General features: G+C 32.6%; 2 protein-coding genes across 2 annotated transcripts; both read left to right on the plus strand.

Annotated features, from left to right (window-relative positions):
- Nucleotides 1–4046: 4046 nt before the first annotated feature.
- LOC145612615 (transcription factor bHLH162-like) lies at nt 4047–6408 on the plus strand. Its single transcript, XM_081667952.1, has 4 exons — nt 4047–4181; nt 4370–4378; nt 4938–5258; nt 6340–6408. The coding sequence occupies exons 1-4, from the start codon at nt 4047–4049 to the stop codon at nt 6406–6408; spliced, it is 534 nt and encodes a 177-aa protein (XP_081524078.1).
- Nucleotides 6409–10491: 4083 nt separating this feature from the next.
- On the plus strand, nt 10492–11887 carry LOC145612647 (transcription factor bHLH162-like). Its single transcript, XM_081667974.1, has 3 exons — nt 10492–10638; nt 10945–11268; nt 11819–11887. Exons 1-3 carry the CDS (start codon nt 10492–10494, stop codon nt 11885–11887), a joined length of 540 nt encoding a protein of 179 aa, XP_081524100.1.

Genomic DNA, 11887 nt, shown 5'->3' on the forward strand with positions numbered 1-11887 from the left:
TTTGATCATAACTTCTTCGTTTTGGCTCGGAATTGGGCTTATGATATACTGTTGGAAAGTTCTTTGAAAGGTTTATCCATCCGTATAGGTATTAAATGGGAGAATAATGGTTGTTTTATCTTTTTGGCTCGATTTTCAACAATGTAGGTTCCATTGGATCCAATCATTGCATTTGACGCATTTGGGTCCGTTATTAATCAAGTTTAAACATGTGTGAACACGTTTTAGGCCTAATTAGTAATTGGACAAGGATCTAAGATAACTTGGTCTCAAATATGAGTTTTAACTTACTTCAGAATGCTTTTCGTAGTCCATAAACACTTCAACTTTGATCAAGCATGAAGAACGAGTTTTTGTAACATCATCGCACTTCCTTTTTGGGACAAGAGGCCAAAAGTAGGTGTCTACAACCGTAATTACTACTCGTATTGATATAGTAATAACTTTACATTATGACACAATACACTTATGTGACCAACACCAAGTCATAGCTCGTACGCGCGATAAGCAAGGTTTGAGCAAATATAAGTGAAATGCATGAACATTCATTTCTATAAAGTTAACAATAAATCTTCTCAAGTATTTTTAATGTTGATTTAAGCCCATCCTCTAGCCGCTAGGGTTTTGAGGGTCGTGGCAGGGTTGGGCGGCGGTTTTACGGGGATAGGGAGGGGTTTCTAGGGTTTTGCGTGGGCTGTTGGATGTTTTTGCGAGGGAGGGGAGATGTGTGAGGGCGTGAGGAGCGACGATGAGGGGCAAGGGAGGTGCGGCGGTGTTCGGCGATTGGTGGAGGAGGCGCGACGAGTGATGGAGTGGTTGGGTGGTGGCTGAAAATTGTGGGAAGTGAAGCAATGTGGTGGTGGTGTGGTGGTTGGACTGGTGGCCGCTGTGTTTCCTTTGTTATTCAAAACAAACAACACCCCAAATTTTGAGGATTTTCATTACATTCCAATTCTTTTCCTTTGTTCATTCCATTCTGATAACCCTCTGCAAACCAAACGGCCCCTAATAAGACAATTGGAAACATCACGGTTGGAAATTATAATTTAATTGTAATTTGTTAACTTTGGCTCTGTTTGGCAACTCATTATAGTCGGCTCGGGCTATGCTTGGATTGAGGGTAATATATGCGCCCGAGTGTATATCACAATTTCTATTAGTTGTTCCATGAAAAAAATAGAGAAATGAAGGAATTATTACCTACCCACCCACTAGTGTAACTATTAACCCCAAAATAAATCTCTTTCTCTCCTCAAACCATACCATCACTACATAATTTTTCTTGCAATCACACCACCACTATCACCTCCTTCCCTATTTTCCATCGAAAATGTTATATTTTTCGACAGATATAAAATTTGTCGAAAATTTCCGACAAAAATTAATTCTGTTGGAAGTTTCCGACGGAATTTAGTGAAAAAAAACCCAAAACCCTAATTAAAACGGTGCCCTCCCCCTTTCATTTCACATTTCTCTCTCCTCCGCCTCTCTTTTGCTTCTCTCTCCTCTCCTCTCTTCCTCTCATCTTCTCTTTCTTTCTCCTCTCCTCCCCCCCTTCTCTTCTCACGCCCCTTCTCTTCTCCTCTTCTCTGATTTTTTCTCATGCTCATCTCCTGTCCTCTTTTCTGATGGTGGGTTAAAGTCATTTATGGTGATGGTTTAAAACAAATTAATGGTTTTTAAGGTAAAATTTGACCATAAAAATGCTAGATCTAGGGTTTTCATGGTCGAATTTGGCCTTATTATACCAAGTTCGAGGTGAGATTCGAAGTTTTTTTTTTAAGGTACATTTTAATGTTTTTATTTTTGTTTTTGATTTTTTTTATTTAATTTTTGGGCTATGCTGTTGGTTTGTCGTTCGTGTGGATGGTTTAAGGTGGGTGGGTTTGAGAGTTTGAGTGTCGGTTCGGTCAGGGTTTTGGTGTGTTAGGTGGGTGGATCTGAGTTTGGGTTCGATGGTGGTGGCCTTTCGTGTTGAGGGTTTTAGGTGGGTCGGTCTGAGTGTAGGTTCGGTTAGGGTTTAGGTGTTTTAGGTGGGTAGATCTGGGCTTGGTGAGGGTTCGGTCAGGGTTTGGGTTAGGTGGGTCTGGGTTTGGGTTCGTTGGTTGTGGTCGTTCGTGTTGATGGTGGTCTGGGCTTAAGGTTAGGGACTAGTTGAGGTTCGGCAGTTAGGGGTGTCCATTATTCGGATAGAAAACGAAATCCAATCCAATCCAAACCGAATTATCAATTCGGATCGGATCCAAACTTTAAATCAGATCGGATTTTCAGATCGGATCGGATTGACTTTGTTCGGATCCAATAAACCAAAATAACCGAATTATGAAAGCGTTATTTTTCAAAAAATATTGTTAATGTTAATCATATTAAAATATGTTTATGATTATAATATTAATATAATATTAATCATGTAAACCTATGTTTTCAATTCTTGTATAAATCATGTACTACTATACTTTCAATAATTGAAATTTTATTATTGTAATTTTATTTTTATAATCGCATTAGACCTAAAAAAATTAGCGACATATTTTTAATTCGGATTTTCGGATTGGATACAAATAACTGAATTATAATTGGATTGGATTGGATCGGATTGGATTTGATAAGTAATTCGGATCGGATTGGATTTGAAAATTAAACCAAAATTTATTTCGAATCGAATTGGATTTGAGCTTAATGTTAGGGGGGAGGAAATGACTGGCATAAATCCTCCCCCTTTTTTCATAGCTAACTCTAGAGACTTAGATTTAACTATATATGATTTGTATGGAAAAAACCTACCTATGTGCGTAGACTTGTAGACCCATCAAATGCACATCTCATAGCTAGACATAATCTTTAGCTAATGGAATTAGTGTAAATATATTAATAATACACGTACATACATTTTTTAAAAAAAATAAAAGTATGGAAAAGAAAAGAATTAGGAGTCCCACGAAGAGGAACTCTTAATGCATCAATTACTAGCTTAGATTAATCTTTTACAAGGAAAAATATGAAAATCTTAAAAACAAATGTTCAATATTTACAATTTAATCTGCTGCCCTATTTTCTTCATGATAAATATGACAAATTAAGAATAGAGTAAAAATTAGAGATAAATGATGATGTATAATATCTCCTTGTAATACATTATAAATGAGAGTACCTCAAATTGTTGAGTGACCTCTAACATAACCGTCCAAATATATACGTACATAATTTCATAAATGAGCACATACATGTGTTACTTAAACATGCAAATATATATATACACTCAGTCAAATAATTTCTAATTTATGTCAATTTCAATCATTAATAACAAATCATCAATCATTCATCGATCTGAGTCAATGGAAGGAAGTGTAATTTTGACCATAATAGAAGTTAGTTCCCATGTACTAATTCTAAGAATTAAAGCTCATTGGACGTCCCCACTCCCCATGGATAGCAAAACATCCAACATTAAGTTTTTATTTCGGCTATGTTGAATAACGTTGATGTAATACAAGGAGACCAACAGACCACAATTCATAATTATCCCTATAATTTTAAGTGTGAAACATAAATTATTACCCTTTTAACTTGTTCCCATTATGTCTATTAATTCGTTATATCTCGATGTTACGTATACATAGTTCGTACTTTCCTTTCTGTTATGTGAAAACTACAACTATATTATATTATTTTGTTATATAGTTTTTATATATTTCGTCACATTGATGATGCATATATTTAGTCAAGAGTCGTCAACAAAGATTTGTCAAAAGCTAGAATATATGCGCAACCCCACTCCCTTAAGCTTTTTGGACCTTAAACTTTTGCTTTCTTCATTTATTCCCTCTATTATTAGGTAATTACTCCCTTCATACTACTAGTATAATCTTAATACTTTTTTTTTTTTTTTTTTTTGGTCTTTTCTGCCCTTCTATTTTCTTATAAATACCTAGTTAGTGTAGTGACATGAAATAAAAAAAAACACACACACACTCACTTTAAGTATTAAGTGTTCTATTACTCAGTGTTAGTATTTTCTTGCAAACTAGCTCATCAATTCAATAACCATGAAAAGATCTTCGAACTCTTCTTCATCCAAAAGAGATAGGAAAACCATGGAGAAACAACGAAGAGAACAGATGAAGAACCTTTGTTCCCAACTCAACTCCCTTGTCCCTCATGATCCTTCCTCCTATCCAAGGGTCTCTCTCTCTCTCGATCAAACGATATTATATTTTTTTTTATGTGTTTTACGTTATTAGTATTGCATTATACTATTTTGTGATATTGTGCATCATAATATTGCCTCAGTTTACGTTACTAGTACTGCATTATACTGTTTTGTGATATTGTGCATCATAAAACTACCTCAGCTTAAATTTAGTTATAGTCATCACTAGTAAAAATTATACTATATATATGATTCTAAATGAAAGTCTCACATATACGAAGTATATCTTTAAAACCCTAAGCTACTTCCACGTTGTGAGAGGTGGGAGATAAAGCGTAGTTTAATTATATCACTAACCTGAAATGGAGCTGTTGATTTGTTCATATAATTATTAAGATGCATTTTAGTGTAACAATATAATTTAGCGTTATATAGTTTGATGAAACATCCGAAATCAAGTTTTTCATTATTTTTTGCATGCTCTAGCTTCAAAACCCTACTTTTATCTTCTGAAAGGTGGGAGGTTTGAACTTGAGGTTGGTTCGTTATAAAAAAAAAAACTAACTACTAATTAAATAATTCACCCTTACCACAATAAAATGGTGCAACAGTACAATTTAAGAACAAAGGATTATTTGGCTTTTTCATAACTACTTATATATGATCATAATTATGGTTCTAAGTAACATCTATCTTTATTTTCAATTAATAAATACTAGTACTACGTATGCATATATATATATAAACAGTGGAGATTGATGATGGTATATGTATATGAATTATGTAGGCGGTTCCTGATCAGATTGAAGACGCGACAAACTACATAAGGCAGCTGCAATCAAACGTGGAAAACTTGAGGCAAACTAGGGATGAGCTGCAGGGTGGCGGAGGATCAAGTGGGAGTGGAGGGGGCTACTCCACGAATTCGCCGGTCCAAATAGAAGTGACTGAAAATGGGAGTGCCTTAGAGGTGACTGTGGTAACTGGATTGGAGTGCCAGTTTGTATTCACTGAGGCGGTCCGTATTCTGCATGAGGAAAATGCTGAAGTTGTGAATGCAAGTTATTCTGTTGCTGAAAATATTGTCTTTCACACCATCCATGCACAGGTATATATATATGTATTACGTAGTTTATTATCAATAAACAAACAATTTATCATAAATACTACTATACTATATTTCAAGATGGATAAAATAAATGAAAAAATTAGGGATGTGGGTTAATTATACACTTTGAACAAAGGGATGAGGGTTAATTAAATATAGGGTAATTTGTCAAAATAAAAAAATAAAAATAAAAAAGAAGAAAGAAAGAAAAGAGTGAGAGTTTCTAAATAGTTAATTTCTAAATATCTTTATTTAATTTTAGTTATGTTGGTTTCTTAGTATAGTCCGATCAGGGGCTCAGGGCATGCTCTTGCTTGCTAACTGATTTTGACTAAACTAAAATTAGGTTTTACTAATTTTAAAATGAATTTTCAAAAGATTGATTTTCTCGTTGATTAAAATAGATATTTTTTTAGTATATTTAAATTTAATAATAACAATATGATTATGATGATTATAAGGTCACAAAGCCAAATTAAACCACTACTTATTATTAACTTGCACGGGGTACATGTTTGGTAGCAAAATTGAACAACCACCACATTTAAGCCTCCTCGTATGAAATTAATATGATATCTTATTAATGCAATTTATTCTATATTATAATTCTATAAAGTGAACAAATTTTTTTTATGTATATAAATAATTGCAAGAAAAATACAGTCCTATACAATACTAATTGTTACACCATCCTTAATAATAAGAGTGATTAGAGTGGTAATTACGTTTTTAAGAAAACAGTCTAATTAGGCTTTTGTTTTTTTTTAAGTAATATTTGATTAACAAAACTATTTTCATTTGCTGATCAAGATTGATCGAATGCCACTAATCAATCGCAAATACCCTTGATTGATTCTTTGTTCTTAACAGTGGAATTGATTTTTATCAATTAAAACGGAGTACAGTCTTAACAGTGGAATTGATTTTCTTTAAAAAAAAAGGAACCCTAACTTGATGGGGTTTTGTTATGAAACCTATATTATGAAACAAATCAACAATTCCTACCTTGTACGTCTTACCAGATTGGAATATATATATTTTGAAAGTTGAAAAATAACATTGATTTTATATTCTTTTGTAGTTGGGTGAAGCTGCATCAAGCAATGCCGTTGCAAGGATCACTCAGAGGTTGAAGAACTTTGAGCTCTAAGTGTTGGGTTTGGATATTTACTGATTAACCTAGGCATGATGAAAGTTTATGACCTAGGATCCTTAATATATGGGTTTTATAAGTAACGTCGATCATTAGATCTTGATGTAATAATTTCAAGTCGTTCTTATGTGTTTTACATGGTGATGGATGTCATCTATCTACTGATATAAGCTAGTGATTGTCTTGTAATACTGTTATGTTTCTGATTCGACGTAATCAGCTTATGTAATATATGAAGAGCTTGCAAAAAAAAAAAATGTCGTTTGTGACAACTTTGTATGGTTAATCATGTCCCTTGTTAACATTGTCTCATGTTTTTATAATATTTGTAAGCAATGTTATCGTCATGAATCATGATGCATGTTATCGAGAGCACACAAGATACCAAATCATTGTTACTTCGACTATGAATTAACTATCTTTATTTGACAAGTTGGATATAGGCATATGGTTAGTTGTTGTAGTAGGTTCGTGATGACCAGTACATAAAACTTTGTCACATCCATGAGCATGAGACACAATGTTTCTATAACATTCCCTACCAAACTACATTAACCACTTTGTCTTAGGTCATATCTTGTCCTGGTCTCAGTGGTCTGATAATTATGCAAGATTTATTAGATTGTCGTTCCAAAGTAGTAAACCACATCGCCTGATAGTCATGAAAAAGAAGAAAGGGCGTTTGGATTGTAGAAATAAAGGTAAGAAATCGAGGTATCGAGGAAGAGCGTGAAGCCTAGCTAGCTAATTAATGATTGATTCAAGTATATTGTATAAGGGACTCTTAATATAAGTTGTGGTGCTTGGGACAAGCTAAGTCAAGATTGAATAAAAATGGAGTTGGTAGCTTATTAATACTATGTAGTTGAGGTTAGTTTATCGATTGATTGTAGTGATAGCTTTATGATGATACACGAGGACGGTTTAAATTTGTTTAGCAAAAAATTAAACCTACTTTGATTGAGTTAAAATAGCTCTGAAAAATACATACGCTAAGATAAACATAAGCCATTGATTATTTCTACTTCAGAAAAATCCGGCTGCATGCTTCTCCTTTTGCCTTGGATCATAGCTCATTGAAGTACACAACTTATCGATCTTTGTTACTTCGTATGTAGCTAGTGTTAAGTGCACTACAAAAGTAGATGGTATGTAAATATATATGTGAAGATAGATGATGTTGAGAAGTTCTTTGTTATATATTGACTGAATATTGGTCGGAGACGCGTTGGTGAGGAGAGTGCAGTGGGCTGCTATGGGGTTGTGTAGTGAAGGATAAGAGGATGGTGTGGTGTAGGTTAGTTGGATGTAGGCGGGAGAAAAGCAGTGACATAAATTTCAATTTTAAATAAAATTATGATCTAAAAAATGTTTAATAAACAACTGTACTACTGTTTGGCTTTGAACTGTTGGTAGGCAAAGACGTTTCCTCTCGCTGTGGAAAAAGGTGGATAAAAGAAGTGAGAATTGTAAAAAGGCAGAAAGACTTGCGTGGATCTGTGGACCCGAGATTTATACACACGTAATTGACATTATATTAAACATAATGACCCTTATTTTTAACATAGTAAACCTTATTTTTAACATATTAACCTTTATTAAAACTTGTATAACGTTTAACATTATTGTGAACTTTAATACAACGTTATGACCCTATTTTAACATAGTGACCTTTATTATTCATAGTGACCAATATTAAAAAAAAATTCATTAAATAGCCTATATATTACCAAAATGACTTTTATTTCAACATAGTGACCTTATTTTTATTATAGCGACCTTTTTATTTATTAATAAAACAACCATAGTTTCTCTAATATTAGTGGTCCACAATAAATTAATGTGAACCAGGTTCATTTAAGAATATGCATAAACCACATGTATATATATGTTGATGAAGTGGAAACTATAGAGATAAAACATACTTGTATAAACTATACATACATAGTACATGAATCTAATCCACACATTCTCAATTAACATTTTAAAATTTTGCCTTTAATTATGACAACTAAGGGCCTGTTCACTTCAGCTTAATTTCAGTTCAGTTCAGTTCAGCTTCAATCAGTCCAGTTTAGTTCAGCTCAGTTCAGTTCAGCTCCTATTTCCTTCTCTCATAAAATATTCATTTCAGCTCTATTCATTTCAGTTCAGCTCAAATCAGTTTAGTTCACCTCCAATCAGTTCAGTTCAATTCAGCTCAGTTCAGTAAATGTGAACAGACCTTAAACATCGTAAATTTAAGTAATTCTCACCTTCAGTTATCTTTCTTCAATTTAATTAAGATCGGTTCTCATAAGTATACCATTTAAATGGTAAGGTTAACTTTGTAGGAAGGCTTAAATTAAAATCTTATTGATTAATAAAAAATACTCCATCGAATCTTGAAGGAGACAATTAAGTAGGTAAGCATAGTGAAAGATAAACTAATATGAATTTATTAAGATTAAATCTTCGTTTTGAGAAATTTTTTTATTATATTTTAATCACATGTACTTAAGGAGCTAATTAAATAAGTAGACATACAACAAAAGAGAAGGCACGACATCAGTAACTTTGGCAAGAATTAATTATATAAGTTAAAAGATAGGAAAAGAGGAAGATTTCATTGAATTTGGCAAAATGTATAAAAAAAATTTACCCTTAAAAAAAAGTATAAAAAAATTTTACACCAATTTTGGCTAACTACGTGTAAGGTGTTGGTGAAAAGCATTAATGGATATGCTTCCAATATGACAAATAAACTGTCAAAAATCAGCCCATGGAGTTTTGTTTTTTTTTTTAAAAATTTAATTTGGTAATAATAATACTCCCTCCGTATTTAAACTGAAGTGTGTATTATCGCAATTTATATTATAAACTTGGATCACTATCACATTAATACTTTTCACACATAATATGCTCCTACATGACAAACCATAACTATAACTTTTTTTTTTTTTTTTTTTGAGGAACCAACACTATAACTTATTAAAACTAGAGCAGCCAAAACACCTTTAATTTGACTGTACTTGTTACATAATAATAATGGTTGAAAATTAAAGGTGATCTGAGAGGCCGTGCGAGGTGGTCTCAGGTGAATTGCCACATTATAGAAATTGAATGCACTATCTTCATCAATCACGTACCAAAAAGCTAGCCACCAAGCCTTTTTCTTTTCTTTAATTTGCATGGCTAACCAGCCTAAGAAACCATCTTATATATACCTAGGCTATGATCCCATCTACACTACGTATGATTTTGTGCTTAGGACTTAAAACCAACTTAGCCACATTAATATTGACAATTTAATAAATCAACTAATAATAAATGGCATGCTAGTTTGCATGTATACGGAGTATTATATTTATTATTTTAACTCCAAACACATTCTGTATAGTATTTCACATACTTACATATTGATGGAGAATAATTACTCCATAAATTATCGTATATTATTAAATGGAGTCGAGTCATAGATGGGTTAGAGAATTATAACTTAACGTATGTATTAGCATATCCACAATATGGGTAGAACAAGACCAATTAATTGATCTGATCTCGTTATCTTGTTTAGATACTTGTAATTAAGTTTTGTCGGAATCCATCAACATATTATTTGTCGTTATACATGTGTGAACCTTAGCTTTTACTACATGAGTCTTTAAATATGACCTAATTCAACCCTTATAAATCTGTTCCCATTATACATACATACATCTATAAGTATCTTTGTGATACAAACAAGCTACACTCATTGTTTTTATGTGAAAACTACTCAAGTAAATAATTTTTTAATACATTTTTTGACACATGCTTCATACATATAAAGTCAATCGTTATCAACGAAGCCACGAAGAAATACATTTTGTCAAATATGCATCCCCACACGGCCACGCACATTAGCCATAAATTATTTGCATTGCTTTCCAACTTTGGAAACCTTTATATGTGGTATATCCCTACCTTATATTAATTTATTCATAAATGTGTTTTTACATTTCTACCCTTCTTACTACTTATAAATATCTAATGAACTAGATTGAATTGGCATGCTTTGCTAGGAAAAAGTATTTGTATTTTATGCTCACATCAAAAACAATGATAAGCAACTTCGCTAAGTCTACTAAGTCTTCCTCAACCAAAAGAGATAGGAAAACCGTAGAGAAAGACCGAAGAAACACATTGAAAATGCTATATGCAGAACTCAACTCCCTTATTCCTCGCGATGATGCATCCTCTCCAAAGGTCTCTCTATCTCTGTCTCACGTTAATATCTTTGACTATACTCTGTCTGTCTCTATAAGTTCTTCCTAGGTTATCACTATCAAAATAGTAATAACTTCTAGAAAACGAGGGAGTAATGTATTATACATACAATACCTTTGTCTCGATGCAAAATATTTCACTTATATCAACATGACAATTATTACAAATAGAGGGCATATTAGTTACTGCCTCTCCTTTGTTTGAATTTAATTGTTACATAGTCGATATATTATGTTACACCATTAACGTGTCATTGACGATGATTGTGTACATATGTATATGCAGGCAATTCCGGATCAAATAGATGACGCCACAAACTACATCAAACAACTACAAAGGAATATCGAAAATTTGAAGCAAACAAGGGATAATATGCAGGGAGTTGGAAGAGTATCAAGTAGTAGAACAAGTTATTATTCGAAGAATTCGCCGGTCCAAATTGAAGTGAGAGTAAATGGAAGCGCCCTAGTAGTGACTTTGGTTACGGGGTTGGAGTGCCAGTTTGTTTTTACTGAGGCAATTCGAATTCTTCATGAAGAAAATGTTGAAGTTGTCAATGCTAATTATTGTGTTACCGTAAATATTGTCCTTCACACCATTCACGCACAGGTTTGTACCCTATTTATAGCTAAGTCGATAATAAATAGTGGTAATGTTAACATGTTTAAATTATACTCCGTACTAGTAATATCGTATTATATATTAAATAAAATAGTCAATGTGGAAAAGTTTTGAATTGAGTTTGTTTAAATGTCAAAATTTAAATTTTGCTGAATGAGTGGATATTCTTACCGACAAAATAAGATTATCATAAAATTCTTTATGTAATGAAAAGTGATTATATTTATCAAATGAATTTTTTAAGTTATGTTCCTTATATTATCATAAAATTCTTTATGAATTTTTTAGATTATCATAAAAGTCTAGGTACAGATAATGCTCCTTAGACCTTGGAATTTAAAGCAGTACACGTGTATCAAATCGCAAATCTAATAATAAAATAGTGATTAAGCAAACCTAATAATACAGTGTTGAAAAGTACACGTAATATTTCATCTGTCGTTTTCCATTAACTAAATAATATTATTAAGTAGATAAACAAAATTATCTTTCTTGTATCTAAAAAGGGAATTAAATTTATGTTCTTACACTTGTGTAGATTGGTGAGACTGCGACAACGGATACTGTTGCAAGGATTACTGAGAGGTTAAAGAAATTTGAGCTGTGA

The sequence above is a fragment of the Chenopodium album genome, chromosome 24, assembly GCF_948465745.1.
Source record: "Chenopodium album chromosome 24, dcCheAlbu1.1, whole genome shotgun sequence".
NCBI lineage: Eukaryota > Viridiplantae > Streptophyta > Magnoliopsida > Caryophyllales > Amaranthaceae > Chenopodium > Chenopodium album.